General features: G+C 39.8%; 1 protein-coding gene across 2 annotated transcripts in view; it reads left to right on the top strand.

The window, feature by feature from the left end:
• The window catches only part of med13a (mediator complex subunit 13a), a 187,311-nt gene that overhangs the window by 34,278 nt on the left and 129,691 nt on the right, over positions 1–23,342 (top strand). For both annotated transcript variants that reach the window (XM_073053133.1, XM_073053134.1), the window contains exon 3: positions 19,257–19,341. In XM_073053133.1, coding sequence (XP_072909234.1) covers positions 19,257–19,341 — 85 coding nt within the window. The remainder of the gene's footprint in view (positions 1–19,256; positions 19,342–23,342) is intronic.

Raw genomic sequence — 23,342 nt, 5'->3', positions numbered from 1 at the left:
TCCCCTAGCTGCAGTAAGAGTAGTCGGTTATTATTACTGCCTTTATACAGACATTTTTGAGCAGGTTTGTGGAGAAGATGACAAATGGATACCTTCCTCTTTCCCTAGAATTACTTGGATTCCTTGCTGAATCTTTTTGGGGCAGTTCTAGTATCCCTTGATTGTTTGGAATCGAGAATCTTTTGGTCAGGATGGATGGGGAATGTAAAAGCTGGGGAAGAGATCCGCTGAGGAGTATTGCTTTTGAATTGAAGTGTGCTTAACTACAATTTACATTTAATTCTGCTTTTTTGACACTGATCAACAGAGAAAGTGAAAATATCTCTACAAAGTGATCTAGATTAATTACAAATATGAAACACAAAATAATTTGATTGTATTCACCCGTTTAATATGACATGCTAGATCATCGCTGTTGCAGCCATTTTGTTTTAGAAGTCACATAGTCAGTTAAATGAAGATCACCATTTGCAGTCAAGATGTTTCAATTGATTGTAGTAAAAATACACCTATATCTGGAAGGTCCAACTGTTGGTGAGTCAGTATCCTGGCAAAAACTATGCCATGAAGGCAAAAGAATACTTCAAGCGACTCTGTGAAAAGGATATTAAAAAGCACAAGCCAGGAGATGGATACAAGAAAATTTCTAAGTCACTGCATATCCCTTGGAGTACAGTTAAGTCAATCATCAAGAAATGGAAAGAATATGGTATAGCTGTAACTCTGTTTAGAGCAGGCAGTCTTCAAAAACGGAGTGATCGTGCAAGAAGGGGACCAGTGAGGGAGGCCACCAAAAGACCCATGACAACTCTGGAGGAGGTACAAGGTTCAGTGGTCGAGATGGGAGAGACTACGCATTCAACAACAGTTGCCCTGTTGCTTCACCAGTCACAGCTTTATGGGAGAGTGGCAAAGAGAAAGCCACTATTTGGTGGTGTTTGGGGGGGGGGGGGGTGCATAAAAACTCAAATGAAATTTGATGGAAGGCATGTGTGAGACTCTGAAGTCAGCTGGGAATAAGGTTCTGTGGTCTGATGAAACCAAAATCGAATCTTTTGGCCATCAGACTAACAGCTAAGCCAAACACCATCCCTACCATGAGGCATGATGGTGGCTGCTTCATGCTGTCGAGGTGCTTCACTACAGTGGGCCCTTGAAGGCTTGTGAAGGTAAAGGGTAAAATGAATGCAGCAAAATACAGGGAAATCCTGGAGGTAGACTTGATGCAGTCTGCGACTTGGGAGAAGATTTGCTTTCCAGCAAGACAGTGACTCCAAGCATAAAGCCAAAGCTGCATAGGATGGCCTAAAAGCAAAGTTAATGTCCTGGAGTGGCCAAGTCAGAGTCCAGACCTCAATCCAATTGAGAATGTGTGGCTGGACTTGAAAAGGGCTGTTCACGCACGATCCCCATGTAATCTTGTCAGAGCTTGAGCAGTTTTGTAAAGAAGAATGGGGAAAATGTGCAGTGTCCAGATGTGCATAGCAGATAGAAACTTACCCACACACTCAAGGCTGTATTTTTAAAAAAAAGGGGAGCTGTAATTTCTGCTAAAGGTGTTTTGACTAAATACTAACTTCATGGGAGTAATTATGCAATCAATTATTCTGTGTTTAATCATTGTAATAAAATTAGACCAATTTGTAGAAATTTGTTTTCATATTGACACAAAAGAGTCTTTTCTGTTGATCAGTGTAAAAAAAAAGCCAAATTAAATCCACTGTGATTCAATGCTGTAAAACAATAAATGGATACCTACCTCTTTCCCTAGAATTACTTGGATTCCTTGCTGAATCTTTTTGGGCCAGTTCTAGTAATCCCTTGATTGTTTGGAATCAAGAATCTTTTGGTCAAGATGTGAAATGAAGAAAACTGGGGCAGAGATCTGCTGAGGAGTATTGCTTTTGAATTGAAGTGTGTTTAACTGGAATTTACATTTAACAAAGTTATGTAATTCAGAATTAAATCTTAGAACTTTAATTATATTGATCTAATGTCTGTCAAGTTTAAAGGAAGTTTATTTTAGAAATGCAAAGTTAATCCTATTCCTAGAACTTCAAATCAATGACATTGTCATGACAACTGTTCATAAACTTTATTTGAAATTGTGCCAAGCACCTAGATTTGGTACATAGAGCTCTTTTGTATAACTTTTGAGTATTTGTGCTAATTTATGCAAATCTGGCTGCAAAATTGCAACACCTTTGTATCTTGATTGCTGTGAGGTACATCGTATGGTCTGTTGACACAAATATAGGTACTCTTAACAATCTGGAGAAGGAAGTGCACAGCAATACTTTTTAGCAGTGCTCATTCTTTGCATTTACTGCTTTTGTTACTGTTTATTCTAACATCTGTAATTGGAACACATCAATATAATCACTAGTTTCAGTTTTTTGGGGGGGGAATTTAAGTACATCCAATTTCTCAATAGATCAATCTGAACAATAATTTGTACTGTCTGCCTAAAAATTTGGCAAGAGTAATTCAAGATGATTAAGTAACTGTGGGAGATGATGCCTTTACCAACATCTCCACAAACTTGTCAAAAGATGTTACGTGTAAGTAACTTAGTTATTGCCTATACAGTCGGCCCTCCTTATCCGCGAGTTCACATGCGCGAATTCAACCAACTGTGAAGCGAGAAAACCCGGAACTGCTCTTCCAGCACTTGTTATTTGAGCATGTACAGACGTTTTTCCTTGTCATTATTACCTACACAATGCAGTATAACTATTTACATAGCATTTACATTGTATTAGGTATTATAAGTAACCTAGAGATGATTTAAAGTATATGGGAGGATTACGTTGGTTACCGTGGATCGGGATAAAAAAAAATCGGAAGTTCTCTTACTAAGTAAGTCGGAACAGGTACATCCGTATTATTTAGCGTCAGTTGGTCAAATGTTTTTCTTAGTATATAGTATATATTTTACCTTTCTATGCATATAAAACACTTAAGAATGTATGTTTCAGCGCCAGGCTCGGGAACAGAAGTTCCCGAGTTTGATCCAGTGACAGACTGCTCTGGAGTGTGCTCTCCATCCATGCCTGGTTGATGTGGAGCAGGGGTGTCAAACTCATTTTAGGTCACGGGCCGGATTGAGCAAAATGCAGCTTCATGCGGGCCGGATCAGTCGTACACGTGCGAACGCAGCTTTCGTTGCCTCCGTTTTTTCAGCCTGCTCTCATGAGTCTCAGTCTCTGCTATAACTACAAAGTGTTTCACTTTACAAATTCCGTTTCTTATGAAGAAGACTGCCGAATAAACACTAAAAACCCTGAAAACCTGGTACCTGAATAAACTCAGCATTAGCCATATCATACGCCATAGGCGCTTCGATTACTGGGGCCAGCTTTAATAGTAATTAGATATTATCTCGCGGGCCAAAGATAATTCCACCGCGGGCCGAATTCGGCCCGCGGGCCTTGAGTTTGACATATATGATGTGGAGGATCAAAAACCCAATAATTAAACCACTGCATTGCTTTAGTAATAATTGTAGCTTTCATTGGGCAGGGCCTTTCTCACTTTATCCTTTAATAATGTTCCGATCGTTGACAGACTGTAGCCTAACGCTTTTCCAATGACCGATGGCATTTCACCTCTTTCTGATCGCTTTATTATTTCCACTTTATTTTCATTCGTGATTATTTTCGTGAACAGAAACACTGCGGATTCGGAGCTTGGCTGCCGGGTCCTAATGTCCACCCTGCTGAGACAGGTTAAATAAGGTCTGAGGTTCCGCTGGGTCCTAAGGTCCACCACATTAAGACAGATTGAATAAGGGACTTGAGTATCTGTGTTTTTTGGTATCCGCGAGGGGTCCCAGAACCAATCCCTTGCGGATCAGGAGGGCCAACTGTACATATTTAGAAAATATTTTCCTTTTAACATTTATTTCTTCAGAATATCCAACAGGTCTTGAAAAGAAAAGTTTACTGAATTGTTCTACCTCATTAGATTAGGATACAGATTTTTTTTTAAAATGGTTGTTTTTAGAAATGATTTGTAGCTACTGCCAGGGCTCTAATTGATGACTGATTTTTTTCCCTTTGCAACAGCAAAGCATTTTCTCATTATTATGTATAATTTTGTTGGTTGAAATACTAATTTTATTTTTTTATATCTGATCTGCACTCACACATGCCTGAAACCATTTGGAAGGTTGTCAATCAGAGCATTGCTGATTAGGAGAAGTAAGTTAGGCCTATTTATCAGGCCTATCATCATATCATCAGGCCTAATGTCTGCCTTTAAAATCAGTGTTTCCCAATGTCGTCATTTTGATTGTTATGAGGTGGATAGTTAACCTGAAGCTAAAATTGAAACCTTTAATTTTTATTTTTAGAGATGCAGCACGGAACTGGCCTAATGAGCTGCACTTCACAGCAACCCACCTGTTTAACCTGAGCCTAATCACATGACAATTTACAATGACCAGTTAACCTACTAACCAGTACGTCTTTGGACTGTGGGAGGATACCAGAGCACCCAAAATAAATCTCTGCTTTCACAGATAGGATGTACAAACTCCTTGTAGAGAGTGCTGGAGTCAAATTCTGAACTCTGACTCCGAGCTGTAATAGCATCGCACTAGCACCATGGTGTCCAACATTCTGTCACTATATACAATGTTTTGTCAGTATATCAGCAAAATGCATTTTAGTAAGTCCAGGTATTGAGATTTTTTTTACCAGCATCTTGGTTTCACTTTAAAATATCCTATATTCTTTGGGAAAATTTAAAATAGTAGTATATGTACTTGTTTCTTTTGAGTTGCAATTCCTTTTTTCTGCTTCTCCTTTGCAAAAAAAAAAATTCCAAGGGAAATATTTTCTATAGCAAATACTTCCTGAATTCTATTTAAATTCAGTTCTGCAATTAATGTAACTTTTGTTGTAACAAGTGTAAGATTTCTTCAAATTGTCACGGATGTTCAGTAGTCCCTTGATGTGGTTTTTAATTCTGCATCACTTGAAATGAGGAAAGACTTGTCAGGTGCAGCTTTGAGCAATGGAGTATGTAATTCATGCTCACATGTGCTCTCAGTGCAGGACAGAAAAGTTGCAAATAGAGTTGTGCATGGGGGTCCCAACCTAAACTCACCAGGGTGATTCCAATACTGAAGGAATTTTTCACAAGGAAGGAATTCCATGGTTTCATGAGTTGGGTGGTACATGGATCAATTCACTTTTCCTGATTGTATTCCTCCCTAGGTACAAATTGCTTTCTTTGGTTAAACTACAGAAGTTTTTTTTATCCCAGTATTTTAGGGAATTGCAACACCTGTATTTGTGTTTTACAAGATCTTTCATCAGTCATGCATAGAGGGAGCTAAGCACCATCCTTGGTGCACCTTGAGCATTAGTTCAGGAGAAATCAACCAAATTCCTTTCATCCAGTGATTTAGAAGGAGAACTTAAAAACATCTCTAAATGTCTGGAGAGTCTTCTAACCTGTAGAAGAGTTGGATTGAAGTACAGATCAATATTGGCCTGCAATTTCCAGCAAGACCATTTTGGCATAATGATAGGACCAAGACTGGATACTGATTTTGGAAATGTGAGATTTAAATTTCCTAACTGCTGTGATGGAATTTAAACAAATCAATAATAACCAGGGAAATACTGGACTGTCATAAATCCCGTCTAGATTATTAATGTAATCTTGGAGGAAAACAGAGCCTGAACTGTCTAGGATCAGTGGTGGTGAGCCTATGGCATGTTTGCCTAAGATGGCTAGTGCAAAAAAACTTATTGGCACATGGTATGCACTATAGCCTCTTGCTTCTTTAAATCCCACCCATAATAAAAAGATATATAATTATTTTTATTTCTAAATGAAGCAGTGAATGATTTGTTACAACCCAAGAGCAGCGTGATGTTTCCACAGGAAGCGTCTCACACCAGCTTGGCAGCAGCTAGATGGCCACAAGAACACTTGTTATTGGATGATATGTTTTGAAATCTTCACACGCATCAGTATTTGGATATTAAATTGTTGCAATAACAATATTATTTAGAAATGATATTTCTCATTTTAAAAAAGGCCATAAACTTATTAATTCATTAATCAATGATAATCTCGTTAAAATTACCATAACACGAGAGACCATTTTTTAAGATTATTCGCAGTTTGGGGGCATGCTTTCAAAAAGATTTGCCACCCCTGGTCTAGACTGTGTGATTTGAAACATGCCAGTTTAGTTGTGTCCTCTGAAATGTGGCCTAGCAATCTAAGTTCATCGGTTGATTCTGAGGACGAACTAAATGTTTTGTTAGTGATGTCTCTTGAATAAATAAGTATATCCTTTTTTTCTTGTCTTCTGTGTTGATCATCCTCAATCTCTGACCTTGATACACTTAGAGATGGTATTTCTAAAGTATTGAAATATTGCAATGTTCTGGCAGTTACTATATCTGTTTCTACTTTGTATGACTGTCTAAAGAGTAATGCTGTATAACACCTTGAACCCTGACCAGGTTATGTGACTTCACCAGTATGTTCATGAAAATCCAATCTGTTCTGTTTCATGAGCACTCTGTTCCTTTAAGTTTGTATCATGCTTAACATCATCAGGAGCTGGGGTTGTAATAGTGTGGTTGGTTGAATGTATATTTTTATAACGCTGTAGTATTGAGGGAATTTCTCTGGCAATTTGTTCAGGCCAGCTGGGTTTTGTTTTTTCTTTATGTGCTGAGTGTTTTTACCTATTGACACTTGTGTACCTATAATTTCTGCATTGGTATTTGAAGTGTTGGTGTTGTGTTTAATTGGAGGCTTAAAATGTCTAAGTTTTCTGCACCTTCAATTAGGGAGTTGGATATTCAAGTATTTTTTTCAGAATTTGCATAGTATTTCCATCTTTGAAGGTGGAATGTGATTTAAATGTTTTGCTGTTCACTCAAAAAATTTTTTTGGTAATGCTGCATTCCAGTAACATTGGAAAAAACAAATATGATTAAGTCTGCTGTGAAAACTTAGCACTTCTGAAAATTCCAGTTTTTTAATATGCACTGCTTTGTGTACTCCTCTTGGGTTTATAATTTGAATTTCAAAATCAGCTTATCTTTTCTACATTTCATAGAACTAGTAGTTCCATGAAAAGTAAGTCGTAGCAGTCTTTTCAATACAGTTGGGCAGCTGCCAACTTTAAAATAGTTTGTTTTCCAAGATCTTTCAGACATATTTAGTACTCTGGGTTGATTAACTTTTGCCATTGGGAAATTTTAGTCCCCTCTCATAAGAATTAATCATATTTTAAATTCTTGAGTTTTTAAACATCAGATAGCATTGTTGAAGTTAAACAGCCTCAGTCTTGGCTATTAGCCTGAGATGTTATTTGCAGAAGTTATTTGCTTTTGGTGCTGTGGGTATATCTTGAAATCATGATACACAATATTATTTGCGTTGTACAAAGCTTGATCACTGCTTGGACTGTAAATGTATTTAGTACTTTGTTAAAGTCCATTGGTGAATTCAGCTGAGTTAATGTTTACCTAGTTTGTCTGCTTTTGGCAACAGTTGCAATTTTTTGTTCTACTGGACTTGCTTTCTTCAAGGTGTGCCAACAGTGTCACAACTTATTGATCACACCTGATCACACCCTTCCTAATGCTAGAATTCTTGAAATGCATTTCAAGTGTTTTAATCTGGCTCTTACAGAGGCACCACACCTTCATAGCTATTGACATTTTATCTGGTTAAGCATTCATTTGTAGATGGCTGCGGTGTGGATGTCTTTACAGGGACAATTTTAATGCTTGGTTAAGGATAATTGCTTGCAGAGGTATTGTACTGACTTAATGATTTAATATTATGGCATAGCTAATAATCTTGTATAGACACTGGAAGTGAAAGCTCATTGGGTCCAAGGGAGAATGGCATTTAAATTAAGTATTAAAGTTGAGTGGCAAAAAACAAAGCATACTCAAAGCCACTGGAAGCTTTAATGACTCTGCTTTGGAGAAAGGCAATGCACGCTAGATACAATGCCTATAAAAAGAGCTTACTTCCCCCCTTAAGTTTTTGTTTTAATGTTGTACAACTTTGAATCACAGTGGATTTAATTCTGCTTTTTTGACACTGATCAACAGAGAAAGACACTTTCATGTTAAAGTGAAAATATCTCTACAAAGTGATCTAGATTAATTACAAATATGAAACACAAAATAATTTGATTGCATAAGTATTCACCCGTTTAATATGACATGCCAAATCATCGCTGTTGCAGCCATTTTGTTTTAGAAGTCACATAGTCAGTTAAATGGAAGATCACCATTTGCAGTCAAGATGTTTCAATTGATTGTGGTAAAAATGCACCTATATCTGGAAGGTCCAACTGTTGGTGAGTCAGTATCCTGGCAAAAACTATGCCATGAAGGCAAAAGAATACTTCAAGCGACTCTGTGAAAAGGATATTAAAAAGCACAAGTCAGGAGATGGATACAAGAAAATTTCTAAGTCACTGCATATCCCTTGGAGTACAGTTAAGTCAATCATCAAGAAATGGAAAGAATATGGTATAGCTGTAACTCTGTTTAGAGCAGGCAGTCTTCAAAAACGGAGTGATCGTGCAAGAAGGGGACCAGTGAGGGAGGCCACCAAAAGACCCATGACAACTCTGGAGGAGGTACAAGGTTCAGTGGTCGAGATGGGAGAGACTACGCATTCAACAACAGTTGCCCTGTTGCTTCACCAGTCACAGCTTTATGGGAGAGTAGCAAAGAGAAAGCCACTATTTGGTGGTGTTTGGGGGGGGGGGGGGTGCATAAAAACTCAAATGAAATTTGATGGAAGGCATGTGTGAGACTCTGAAGTCAGCTGGGAATAAGGTTCTGTGGTCTGATGAAACCAAAATCGAACCTTTTGGCCATCAGACTAACAGCTAAGCCAAACACCATCCCTACCATGAGGCATGGTGGTGGCTGCTTCATGCTGTCGAGGTGCTTCACTACAGTGGGCCCTTGAAGGCTTGTGAAGGTAAAGGGTAAAATGAATGCAGCAAAATACAGGGAAATCCTGGAGGTAGACTTGATGCAGTCTGCGACTTGGGAGAAGATTTGCTTTCCAGCAAGACAGTGACTCCAAGCATAAAGCCAAAGCTGCATAGGATGGCCTAAAAGCAAAGTTAATGTCCTGGATTGGCCAAGTCAGAGTCCAGACCTCAATCCAATTGAGAATGTGTGGCTGGACTTGAAAAGGGCTGTTCACGCACGATCCCCATGTAATCTTGTCAGAGCTTGAGCAGTTTTGTAAAGAAGAATGGGGAAAATGTGCAGTGTCCAGATGTGCATAGCAGATAGAAACTTAACCACACACTCAAGGCTGTATTATTTTTTAAAAAAAGGGGAGCTGTAATTTCTGCTAAAGGTGTTTTGACTAAATACTAACTTCAAGGGAGTATTAGACCAATTTGTAGAAATTTGTTTTCATATTGACACAAGAGTCTTTTCTGTTGATAAGTGTCAAAAAAGCCAAATTAAATCCACCGTGATTCAATGCTGTAAAACAATAAAACATAAAAACTTCCAAGATGGGTGAATACTTTTTATAGGCACTGTATAATAAATTTTGCAGTGTGTAATTCTAGACCCTTTACGTCAGGATGGCCAACTTTTTACATTCCATGCGTCACTTTTTTTGTGCACGAGTTCAGATGCGTCATACAATTCTTGTACCCTCATTCAAATCTTGTAAAAATATGTTAATATAGACATATTTAGCATTTTTACATGATGTAATGATTTAGTATAAAAACAAGATAAATGTTACTTAATGAGACTTTTAACAAATATATTTTGTCGTCTTTTGATTTCTTCCTTTTTCTTAATCACATATTCTTTCCATGACTCAGACCCAAGCACTATCTTCAGTTTTCCTACTATTTCAGTCTGATATTGTGTTTTATAGTGTATTAAGATCTTGTCTTCTATTATGTGTGAAAGTGTTTTCACAAACAATGTACAACAGTTTTCCTGATGGACCCACTATAAATAAGAACTCATTTTCCCACTGTTCATTGAATTCATGCTTACTATCACTTTCTGCTTTTCTTTTGCTCATTTTCTTTTGCACTGTGATGGGTAACTGAATGTAAAAACAAGGCTTAATTTTCAAAAAAGTAAAAGAACTGCAAATTTTCACAAAGGACGAACAAAGCACGATTCTGTAGTGCACGAACGTCAATTGTAAACTGGTAAAAATCTGCGACGCGCTCAGGATCAAACAAGTATCAAACGTGTTTTGAACAGTTATGGAACGACTGCAGAGCAAAAGTCCTTCTTTCCTAGTTTGACTTATTGAACATTGTTTAAAATTGAAAACAGATTAATGTGAAAGAAGATAACATTCACCAAAAGATGTGCACGAAATAATAAAATCACTAAAAATAATTGCTAAGTTTTAGATTTATTCTCAGTAAAACCCATTTCTAGCTCTAAGCTATTGAATTCCTGTTATAGATTTTTTTTACAAATCAGTTTTTGGTTAATACTTCTTGCATGAGTAGGCTTACTTTTTTTATTATTATCACTGGGGTGCAATGCGTCACTTCTAATCATCCAATGCGCCACTTTTGGCACGTGCGCCATAGGTTGGCCATCCTTACTTTAATATGGTAGTTGATTGTGACTTGAAGAGGCCTTGATTAAATAGATTGAGTGATACCAAAAGTGAAAGTTCTAGGTTACAGGAAAACATCAATGGATTGGTTTGATGGTCACTGTGATAAATGAAATTCACTCCTGAAAAGGAAGTGGGGATTAGGATGTTATAGCTCGGGGCGCTCCGGAGTTCAGCTCTGGTGCTGTCTGTAATCAGTTTGTATGTTCTGCCTGTGAACTGCATGTGTTTTCCCTGGGTGCTCCAGTTTTCTCCCTTAGTCTAAAGACATACCAATTAGAAGGTTAATTGGTCATTGCAAATTGTCCTATGATTAGGCTTGTTTAAAATAGGTGGGTTGCTGGGCATTGCTGCTCATTGGTCAGGAAGGGCCTGTTCTGTGCTGTATCTCTAAATAAAGTACAATAAAATAAATAATAATTTATAAGATACTAAGTTTAGAGGGATAAAAGATTCTTGAATGCGTGCCCATATAGTCCTGAAGGTAGCAATGGAACAGTATAGCGAATGAACAGGCCCCGTGGTCCACAATGTTTTGTTCTATCCATGCCAGTTTTAACTAATCCCATCTGATTTTACATGGTCTATATTCCTAATTTCTCTGCCTGATCATGTGCCTATCTATATGCTTCTTAAAAGTTGCTACTTTTCTGCAGCACATTCCATATGCCTGTAACTCGTACAAGGCTTTGACCTGAAACAATGGCAATTCTTTTCCCCTCTTAGATGTTACGAACCAACTGAGTTCCTCTAGCAGATTGATTCCAGTATCTGCAGTTTCTTGTATCTTCTGTTTTTAAGAAAAGCTTGCTTCATAATTCTCCTTTAAGCTCTCCCCGCCCCCAAAGCCACACATTCTATTATGTAACATTTTGTAATGGGGTGGGGGTTGGGAAGCAGGGGGAAAATGCTGACCATCTATCATATTTATACCTCATAATTGTATTTACTAGCAGGTCGCTTCTCAACCTCTGCTCTAGGTTAAAAAACAATCAAAATCAGATTTATTTTCAATGACATGGCATGAAATTTATCGTTTTGCAACAGCAGTATGGTGCAAGGACATAAAAATGAATCAATTACTAAATTAGTGTAAAAACAAAATAATAAGGCTGTGTTCATGGACTGTTCAGAAATCTGGTGATTGAAGGAAAGAATCTCTTGAATTGTTGAATGTGGGTATTCAGGCTCTGAATCTTCTCCTTGGTGGTAATGAAAAGCGGGCATGTCCTGGGTGGTGAGGGTCTTTAATGATGGATGCTGCATTCTTGAGGCATCACCTTTTGAAGATGTCATCTGGTGGATGTGCCCATAATGGAGCTGGCTGTGTCTATAACCCTCTGCAACCTGTTGCGATTGTGTGCACTAGAGGCTCTGTACCAGGCTGATGCAACCAACCAGAACGCTGTACACACTATGCAGCTAAATCTCTTCCATTCTTAATGAAGTAGAACTGTTATCATGCCTTCATAATTGTATCAATGTCTTGGGCCCTGAATAGGTCCTTTGTGACATTGGCACCCAATGGAGAAACTTGAAGCTGCTTACCCTGTCGATCGCCAGCTTCTCAATTAAGACTGGGGTATGTTCCTCCAAATTCTCTTTCCCAAAGTCTAGAGTCATTTCCTTGGTCTTGCTAATGTTGAGTGTGAAGTTTTTATGATGGCACTCAATCAGCTGAGCTGTCTTGTTCCTGCAAGCCTCCCTCTTCAGGCCTTTTGAGATTCTATGAATAACAGTTGTGTCATCAGCAAATTTAGAGATAACTGCTTTCAAAGTGTGTTGAACCTCCCCGGTAGCTAATATTCTCTAATCTAGTCAAGATACCCAGCTATAGGTAAATAGCGCCACTATCTTGTGGGCAGTTTCGGGAGAGACGAAGGCTACAGGAGTAAACCCAGACAGCTGACTTGGAGTGGAGCCCCTAAGGTGGTTGGATGTCCTTGAACATCCTTCTGGCAGCTCCTGCAGTCAAGCTGGTGCTAAATGTATTGGGCATCTCAGGATCTCCGTACCTTCTGTCCGGGTTTGTGATAATAGACAATAGGTGCAGAAGTAGACCATTCGGCCCTTTGAGCCTGCACCGCCATTTTGAGATCATGGTTGATCATCTACTATCAATACCCGGTTCCTGCCTTGTCCCCATATCCCTTGATTCCCCTATCCATAAGATACCTATCTAGCTCCTTCTTGAAAGCATCCAGAGAATTGGCCTCCACTACCTTCCGAGGCAGTGCATTCCAGACCCCCACAACTCTCTGGGAGAAGAAGTTTTTCCTTAACTCTGGTCGAAATGACCTACCCCTTATTCTCAAACCATGCCCTCTGGTACTGGACTCTCCCAGCATCTGGAACATATTTCCTGCCTCTATCTTGTCCAATTCCTTAATAATCTTACATGTTTCAATCAGATCCCCTCTCAATCTCCTTAATTCCAGCATGTACAAGCCCAGTCTCTCTAACCTCTCTGCATAAGACAGTCCAGACATCCCAGAAATTAACCTTGTGAATCTACGCTGCACTTCCTGTACAGCCAGGATGTCCTTCCTTAACCCTGGAGACCAAAACTGTACACAGTACTCCAGGTGTGGTCTCACCAGGGCTCTGTACAAATGCAAGAGGATTTCCTTGCTCTTGTACTCAATTCCCTTTGTAATAAAGGCCAACATTCCATTAGCCTTCTTCACTGCCTGCTGCACTTGCTCATTCACCTTCAGTGACTGATGAACAAGGACTCCGAGATCTCTTTGTATTACTCCCTTACCCAACTCTATACCGTTCAGATAATAATCTGCCTTCCTGTTCTTACTCCCAAAGTGGATAACCTCACACTTATTCACATTAAACGCCATCTACCAAGTATCTGCCCACTCACCCAGCCTATCCAAGTCACCCTGAATTCTCCTAACATCCTCATCACATGTCACACTGCCACCCAGCTTAGTATCATCAGCAAATTTGCTGATGTTATTTTCTGTGCCTTCATCCAAATCGTTAACGTAAATGGTAAACAGCTGTGGTCCCAATACCGAGCCCTGTGGCACCCCACTAGTCACCACCTGCCATTCCGAGAAACACCCATTCACCGCTACCCTTTGCTTTCTATCTGCCAACCAGTTTTCTATCCATGTCAATGCCTTTCCCCCCAATGCCCTGAGCTTTGATTTTACCCACCAATCTTCTATGTGGGACCTTATCAAATGCCTTCTGAAAATCGAGGTACACTACATCCATTGGATCTCCCCCGTCTAACTTCCTGATTACAACCTCGAAAAACTCCCAACAGATTAGTCAAGCATGATTTACCCTTGGTAAATCCATGCTGGCTCGGCCCAATCCTATCACTGCTATCTAGATATGCCACTATTTCATCTTTAATAATGGACTCTAGCATCTTCCCCACTACTGATGTTAGGCTGACAGGACGATAGTTCTCTGTTTTCTCCCTCCCTCCTTTCTTAAAAAGTGGGATAACATTAGCCATTCTCCAATCCTCAGGAACTGATCCTGAATCTAAGGAACATTGGAAAATGATTACCAATGCATCTGCAATTTCCAGGGCCACCTCCTTTAGTACCCTAGGGTGCAGACCATCTGGACCTGGGGATTTGTCAGCCTTCAGTCCCATCAGTCTTCTCATCACCGTTTCCTTCCGAATGTCAATCTGTTTCATTTCCTCTGTTACCCTATGTCCTTGGCCCATCCATACATCTGGGAGATTGCTTGTGTCTTCCTTAGTGAAAACAGATCTAAAGTACTCATTAAATTCTTCTGCCATTTCTCTGTTTCCCATAACAATTTCACCCAATTCATTCTTCAAGGGCCCAACATTATTCTTAACTATCTTCTTTCTCTTCACATACCTAAAAAAAGCTTTTGCTATCTTCCTTTATATTCCTGGCTAGCTTGCATTCGTACCTCATTTTTTCTCCCCATATTGTCTTTTTAGTTAAGTTCTGTTGTTCCTTAAAAACTTCCCAATCATCTGTCCTCCCACTCACCTTAGCGCTGTCATATTTCCTTTTTTTTAATGCTATGCAGTTTCTGACTTCCTTTGTCAACCACTGAGGCCCCTTTCCCCCCTTTGAATCCTTCCTTCTCTGGGGGATGAACTGATTTTGCACCTTGTGCATTATTCCCAAGAATACCTGCCATTGCTGTTCCACAGTCTTTTCTGCTAGGATATGCGTCCATTTAACTTTGGCCAGCTCCTCCCTCATGGCTCCATAGTTTCCCCTGTTCATCTGCAACACTGACACCTCCGAGCTGCCCTTATCCTTCTCAAATTGCAGATAAAAGCTTATCATATTGTGATCACTACCTCCTAATGGCTCTTTTACTGCGAGATCGCTTATCAAATCCTGTTCATTACATAACACTAAATCCAGAATAGCCTTGTCCCTGATCAGCTCTCGTACAAGTTGTTCCAAGAATGCATCCCGTAGGCACTCTACAAACTCCCTATCCTGTGGTCCAGCACCAACCTGATTCTCCCAGTTCACCTGCATGTTGAAATCCCCCATAACTACTGCGACATTACCTTTGCCACATGCCAATGTTAACAGGTTACCTATTGTCCTTTGAGATGGATGGATGGATGCCAACTGGTCAACATCCTGGTGAATTCCTTTCTGCAACTTATCCAGATCCTCCACATCCTTCCTGTAATGTGGCTTAACCAACGTTAAAAAAAAATAATCCCGCTGCTATCCTTAGGTTTAGCCAACATCGTGACCAATACAGTATGCTTGCCTTTAAGCCAACTTTACTTGTTTTTACTATACTTCTGATGAAGGGTCTCACCTCAAAATGTCAACTCTTCATTCTCTTTCATAGGTGCTGCCTGACCTGCTGATTTCCTCTAGCATTGCATGTGTGTTACTATTTACTTGTATTTACACTTTCAGGGAGATTTGGATTTGCACTCCAAGGTTCTGCTGTACATCAGTGATCAAGGTGTAACACTTTCACATTTGTCTGAATTAAACTCCACCTGCCCTTTCTCTGGACACATTTCTAATTGCTCTATATTCTGCTGAATCCTTTTGACAACCTTCCTCACTGTCAGCAGCTTCTCCGATTTTTGTCACCTGTGAACTTGTTAATCAGTCCACCTACATTTTTGTCAATATCATTTGCACAAATCTCAGTGGTTCTGGTACTGATCCTTGTACATCACTGGTCATAGATCTCTGGTCAGAATAACACCCTTCTACCAGTATCCTCTGTTTGCTATGGCCAATCCAATTTTAAATGTAACCTGTCAAGTTGCCTTGGATCTCCTGTGCCTATATCTTCTAGATCAGCCTATCATGAGGGACTCTTCAAACATCCAAAATGCTGCCCTCATAAATTGTTTTCACTACCACTTCAAAATAAAACCAAGTTTGATAGACAGACCTCTTCCCATACAAAACCATGCTAGCTATCCTATCCCTATTGCTTTTCCAGATGCAGTTAGGCTCTATCCCTAAAACACTGAGTGTAAATATGGTTGAATTGGTATATGCATTACAGCTGTTTCGGTTGAGACACAGTACAAAATCAGGAAAGCTATTTGAAAGGATAGGTCATAACTTGGAGTCCTGTAAACTGTCTGCTGTTTTCTCTGCAATAGAATGTGAGGGGTATTAGGTATAGAAATTTTGTGTAGATGTTGTCGGGGCTGGCAAATTGCAGTTGATTAGGTGTAGACTGTTGTGGCTTTCTTTGGGCGTAGGCAGGTGAAGTTGAAACTAAGGAGTAGTTATGAAGTTTAAGAAGTAGAGGTGTCATTAGCTGGACATAGGTTTAGGTTGGTTGTTGCAAGATTTGGAGAGCGTTTTTTTTAACTTGTAGTCGTGGGTGGTTAAAACATGTTGCCTGGAGTAGTGGTCGCCGACCCGTTGATCGTGATTGACTGGTCGATCTTTGAGACTTTCCCAGTAGATCCCGAAAAAAAAGAAAAATAAATACACAAATACTGTTGAGAGATTGTTTCCGGGTTGCGTAGTTTTGGTTCTGTTCTTTCTGCCCAGTGCGCATGTGTGTATCTCCCCCGCAATACACAGTGTAATTCAGTGGTCCCCAACCACCGGGCCGCGAGGAAATGATATGAGTCAGTTGCACCTTTCCTCATGCCCTGTCATGCCCACTGTTGAACTTGAATGCACGCGAGGTCATTAGTCGCCTAAATGCAGTGATACCCTCGCGCCAGTGTTCGCCTCGCGAGAACCGCTGATGCTACTGGCCCGGAGCGCGGCCGGCGAGAACCACCGATGCTACTGGCCTGGAGCGTGGACAGATGTGCACCGCCTCTAAACCTGTTTAGCACACCGAATGTTCGTGGGGAACCTGGTGCTAAAATATCCGTAGACGACCTAATTCAGGCTCAGGGTTTTGTAAGTAGCAGAGCAGTTACCTTGCTGCGATCTACTGGAACGAACTTTTGTCAGCCAGTAGATCCTGCAAAGGGGGCGGGCACGTGCCTGTCGCACTCCTCGCTTGGTCAGTCACTCTCCCTGGACTGCGACTGCTGCGGCCCTGGTACGGTGACCTCCGGCTCTGACCTGGCCAGGGGGCGTCTGGTGGCGGGCGGGCAAAGGCTGGAGTTTGGGCTGGGAGGTTGTCTAATGAGGCAATGAAGCCCTCAAAACTGCTTTGGTACCCTGAGTCCAAGCAGTTTTTTCAGCAGAAAAAATGTAAGCAAGTGGGAAAGCAGCTAAGTGCTGAGAGCCGCGAAAACTAAATTGTTGAATAGACTGGACGTAAGGAACCTGCTTCGAGTGTCTCTGTATTCCCGTCGTGTTTAACACCCCCTCCCTCCCGGCTGGTCCGCAAGAATATTGTCAATATTAAACAGGTCCTCGGTGCACAAAAAAGGTGGGGATCCCTGGTGTTTTATGTATTATTTCTACTTCTGGTCTTTTCTGCCCCAGTGCGCATGCGTGTAACTAATCGATCTGGGGTTGATCTCGCCTTTCACTAAGGCCGAGGTAGGGGATCTTGGGCTTAAAAAGGTTGGTGACCACTAGCCTAGAGGAATAGTGCTGTAGAAGTCCTTCACACATTCCAAGTTCTTGGATATGGACTTAAAAACCCATCATGTTATGACCAAGAGCTGGAAAGTGCTGGTAATACAAACTGTGCACTGATGTAGCTTCTTTCTATACCATAAGCTTATTCCACAATTACTGCTAGGCATTTATGCAGTACGTCAACCTTTATATAGCAATGTTATTTTAAATAATTGATGGTATTTGCCTGTTGAGCATTTATTAATTTTTTACTATGATGCTATTCCCTGGGGCACATGCTTTCAAATTGCTACTTTTTTGGCTGTAATGAATGGCCTGCCATTCTTTGCACATAAAAGGCTGCCTGCCAAGGCACTCACAATGCATTTCACTAGCTTTAATTTACAGGAGTTTACTTAAACATTTCTAGGAACTTGAATTAAGGAATGACAGAAGTTAGTCCTTAATTATGTTGGGTAATGATGTAGTGTCACTGATTTAATAACTTTCCCATAAAAGTACATTTTTAGTGAGCAAATTATTGTACACATTTAATGGTTTTATTGATCTGTATTCCTGCATCAAAATTTTGAAAGGCATTTTTTGTTAACATTTTCCTGTTTTCTGTAAAATAGCATTGAAACAAAGCAAGGTGTTCATTAGGCTGCCAACTTCTGAGTCCTGGGCAGGTTCCAGTGACACCAAGTTTACAATTACAAGTTGAACATCTTACCTATGACTTGAACTTGACCTACCTTATTCTTTGTACAATCATTTCAGCTCCTATATTGTTTTGGTTAGCTTTGCATGCACTGAATTGATCTTTACATTTACTTTCAGATATCTGGTTTCTTAAGAACTTTGTGCAGCTCTAATTGATACTTAAATATATGATATTACTGTAGAATTGCTGAGGGGCAGGACAGTGTAAACTTGGATGAGAGATAGAAAGTATGAGTAAATATTATGCACCTCATCAGGCAGTTTCTGAATGCTTGCAAGATGTATTTAGGACAATAATGATTAGAATGTATGTTTAAGACTCGTGTATGTCACTTGGGTATCTTGAATATGATTGGGGTTGTTGGTCTTGTATATCACAAAAATGCAAAAATCTGCAGATGCTGGAAATCCAAAATAACACACTGTCCTTGAAGAATGGCCTTGGCCCAAAATGTTGACTGTTGACTCTTCTGTAGATGCTGCCTGACCTGCTGAGTTCCTCCAGCATTTTATGTTTGTTACTTTGAGGTTGGTCTTTAATGTTTGGTGATTATTTCTTGGTTAAGATGCAAGAAAACTTTGGAAATTGTTTTAGTGGCTTTCATAAAAGTGGATTCTTTATTACTTGTTACATTGATATAATCTTTGGGGAATTTATCAGTCTTTTTGTCCTTGTCTAATCCATTGGTGTCCCATGTTGAAGTCCTCCGAATGAAGTTTTAAGTCCATGCTATTTTTATTTAGCTTGCCGTCTTTTCTTGTGAACTGAATTGTTAACACTTGACCCAGCATTCAGATACAGAAAACTTAAACCAGAGATTAAGTTTGTTAGTTTAACCAGAGATTGTTTTTGGCTGTTAGCTGTCAGAACTATCAAATTAACACTTCATTTTGCTTTTCATTTTACAGTTGAAGAGAATGGATTGTGGGAGCAGGGTCTGTCTTACGAGTGTCGAACTCTGCTTTTTAAGGCCATTCACAACTTGCTGGAAAGGTAATTGCTAGACTTTCCTATAATGGAACTTGTGTAAATTATTGACAAATTTCAATTTCTAACCCAGTCTTGGTTTCCAAACTGATATGTTTGTATGCAAACATATGGAAATAGTATAAAGTGCATTCATAACTATAATGTTGAGTTGGGGAGGTTGTCATAGAGTGACTTAAAATTATAATGAACTTTAGGTGTTTCTGTAAATTAGGTGACTATTCTCATTGAATAATTGGGAATAATTGTGGTATAGCTAGTCTGTAGAATAGCTGTAGAGGAAGTTTTGTTAATTCTTAACAAACTGCATAAGACTATCATGTATAATATCCAATCTTTGAGTTGGCAAAAAGGATTGTAAATACATGAGATTTAGTAAAGGGTGAAGAATTAATTGTTCTGTTCCTCGCCTCAAAATATTTGATAGAAGTTTGTATAAAATTAGTGCTTTAACAATCTTTTTTGTAGTTTAGTTCATTACACATTTTGAGATTTAATTACCACTCATTTGATATGATTTAAGCAGGTGAGTTTCTTGTAATTATTTTGTACCTTTGTTTTCAAAACTAAAATTGCATTGTCAAGCTTTGAGTAAATACATCTTTGCCGCAATCTAATCTGTTTCTGGTCTGTAGGTACTTAGTAACAAATCAATATTTTGCGTAGAAAGTGGAGGATGAACATAGGAACAGAGTTGACATTAAATATAATTTCAAAAAGTACCAGTTTTCAAATCCAGAAGAATCTAATCTGCTTTTGAAATGTTAGGTTATCTTCAGTGATTATATTACTCTACCTGGAAGTCCATGCCATTTGGCCATCTTGTATGAAATTCATTTCTGAATTCTCTATTTTTAAGTGTTTCCCCTGATCACTTCCATGTGCCTTATCTTGTATACTGCAATAAAGCTGTACCCATTAACGATTACCCATTAACGATAGAAAGTTGTAGATTTCATTTTATTTTCACTGTGTAATTTCTGATAGAATCAGCTTGATGCCTCTTCCCTGAATTGCTTGTGTGCTTAGATGTTTCTGAATCTGACCACATGAGGATAATTGTGTGTAAATGGCTTTTTACAGTGTGTGTCTACATTCTGTACCATCCAAATCCTCTGTAACTGAAACTACTGTAGATTTAAAGATGCCTCAATCCAAAGAAAAATATTGTTTTATACAATTCCTTTCAGATTTCACATGTTATGTTGTGCAGCTGGTTTATAGATTTGTTTGCGTACTGTTGCCTGGAATTAAAGGTGTGGTCTTCAGAAAGCTGAGATGTTGTTGAATTGAGTCCAAAATTCCACCCTTTAATGAACACATTAATATTCTGAATTGCTGATACATTTTTACAAATGGTAGCTGGATTCAGCAATTTTCTAAGTATAGAATTTGTATTTTAAAGATGTTTCCTCTATTAATAGAAGGAAATTTAAACTACTGGCATACGGCTACAAGTAGAGAACCACTTTGTATTTTTGGTAATCTATAGAGTGAATCTTTTGGGAGAAGGTCCTCTTTGATATCTTCCTCTTTTAGAGTAGATGTCTTGCACCTAAGGCCCACATTGAGAGGCAGACTGATATTAAGCCAGATGATGGTTGGTTTGTAACTGCAAAGCATTGTTTTCTCTAACCCTGCCTACCTAGAAGTTGTTGATCATTGTTACCGTGTGGGCAAGCACAATACTTGGTGGTCCTTGAGTACAATGGAGCTTTGTTTCACAGATGATTGACACGGAACCCGTTGCTGCTTTGACCAATTTCCGATGGGGTAGGGTATGTCCTTGCACTCATCTTCTATCCCAAAAGAAAAGTGGACAGCTTAAATATCACTGAAGATATCTATTTGTGGTGTGTACTAGTCAAATCAAGATGACAGAATCTGGGCCCGAGAGTGGGAAAAGTGTCGATGTTTGGTCACTTATTGGAGTGGACTTGGAGGCGATTCAAAGCGACAAAACTGAGATGAGGCAGAGTTGAGTTGGCAGGGCCCAAGAGCGAGGAACGGCTCACTGTTTGGCTGATTTAAGTGTCGGGCCAGATTGGAAAGGTCAAGTATGGGCTGAATTGAGCCAATGGGTCTAGACCCGAGAGTGAGGAATGACCTGATGTTTGACTAATTTAAGCACTGGGCCACATTGAAAATGTCAGGGTGTTGGAGGAGAGGAATGGGCTCGCTGCTCTGCAAGGTTTATTCGTCTCTGCGCTGAACTGAGGCTGTGGCGTGCAGGTAACAGGCTTCTGGACCAGCTGTGGCTGGCTTTGTGCCCGTGGACTCACTTTCGTAACCTTCAGTAAATGTTATTTGCTTGCTTTTATTGTTCGCACAATTTTTCTTCCTCTCTGTTGGGTGTTTGATGGCCTTTTTTAAATGGGTTCTATTGGGTTTCTTTGTTTTGTGGCTGCCTGTAAGGAGATGAGTCTCAAAGTTATATATAGTATGCATACTTTGAATATTCAATGCCAACTGTTTTGGGTACAACTTTGGCCTTTTTATTTGCTAATTGTACATCTACGTTGTTGGCTGGTGTTTTAGACAACCAATCAAATGGCATGGAAATTTCTTGGCTCATAAGGAAACCCTGTTCCTTCATGGGCTTTCACTCTTGCCATTCAGCAGTCCTAGTCTGAGTAATCTGGCACTGAATCCCTAAATAACAACTGGGTGATGGCCACTACTTGCTGGAAAATTCCAGCACCCAGCTCTGTGGCTAGGAGTTAACTTCACTGGCAAGGAGGTAGCTGGGTTGGAGATAAGCCACACTGCCAGAAATAAAATATATTGGTCCTTCGCTTAATGCTCAGATGTGTTTACTGGAACAAGAGTGCTAATTGAATTGGTCCAAAAATGGTTATTACAGTTTTGTATGCATAAAGATACTGAGTGTTACTCTACCAGGAATTTGTGGATCCCTTCTCCATTTGTGCTTTTGTATCAATATGTTGACTGCTATTGAATGTGAAGATCCTGTCAAAGGTCTGTCACTTCTTGATCAGTGTGGCTGCTCTGTGCTGTGGTGTGGGTCACAGGGTTGCATCCTGATTGGCATGGTTGCTGCTGACCTTTACCGGGATCTAGCTGAATTTGCTCCACTTTTTGACTGCCCATGCTACAGATTAATGATGGGGCGATATTTGGAGCTGGCATGGATCTGATGGGCCAAATATCTGACTCCAATATTGTAATTAGTCAGGTCCTGATCATGTGGCAGTAGAGGCAATGACAACGGTTGGCTTCCCTTTCCCTTTGCTTGTTGTCTTTCCCTTCCCTCTGGGAGAGCATAACTTTTCCTACCCACAGATTTTACTATGATATTGAACACAATGTCCAGTAACCTCCATTGAGTTTTTAATAGAAATCTGTGAGCGAGGAAGCGCTATGTAGCCAAATGGGGTAGAAGACAGCAGTTTCCATCAAATCCAACAGGCGATGAAGAGTACGACTATAACATTCAGGCAGTCAGCACATAGCAATGCTACTATCCATGCTCCAACATTGCCATCCTGAGACCCCAGCTTGAGGTGGAGTACCCTCACCGTTCACCCATCAGCCTCTCCACACCAAACCATGAAAAGCTCTTTGCTGTGGGGGTGTCAAAGGAGGGCAACGCTCATATCAGGTTCTTGGCACAGGAATGTGCAGAGGGAGAGAGTATCCGGTTTGTCAGATGCCTAGGACAGGAATGTACAAGCCAATCTATGAGTGTTCCGTTTAGAAGACCGAGAACATCATAACAAATTGGCACTCTGGTGAAGTGCTAAAGATACATACTGGTTCAATAATATCTGCTTCCATAATTCGACAAATTCTGGCCTAGAAATCCTTTCGGTAAGGTTGTTGTACGCTCATTTTCAGCAGTCTCTCTGGGACCAAACAAAGGTGTAATTGTTCGTCCTTTACATGTTTCTTTTAATATAATGGCAAGGTATTAAGAACATCAAGTACTACAGATCTAACTCATCAGTGAGTTGTGGATACTGGAGGAGTTGGACTTGTTGCAGACC

The sequence above is a fragment of the Hemitrygon akajei genome, chromosome 8 (assembly GCF_048418815.1).
Source record: "Hemitrygon akajei chromosome 8, sHemAka1.3, whole genome shotgun sequence".
NCBI classification, from domain to species: Eukaryota; Metazoa; Chordata; class Chondrichthyes; order Myliobatiformes; family Dasyatidae; genus Hemitrygon; species Hemitrygon akajei.
Note: the sequence above shows the minus strand (reverse complement) of the source record. Positions and strands in the feature narration are given on the sequence as shown.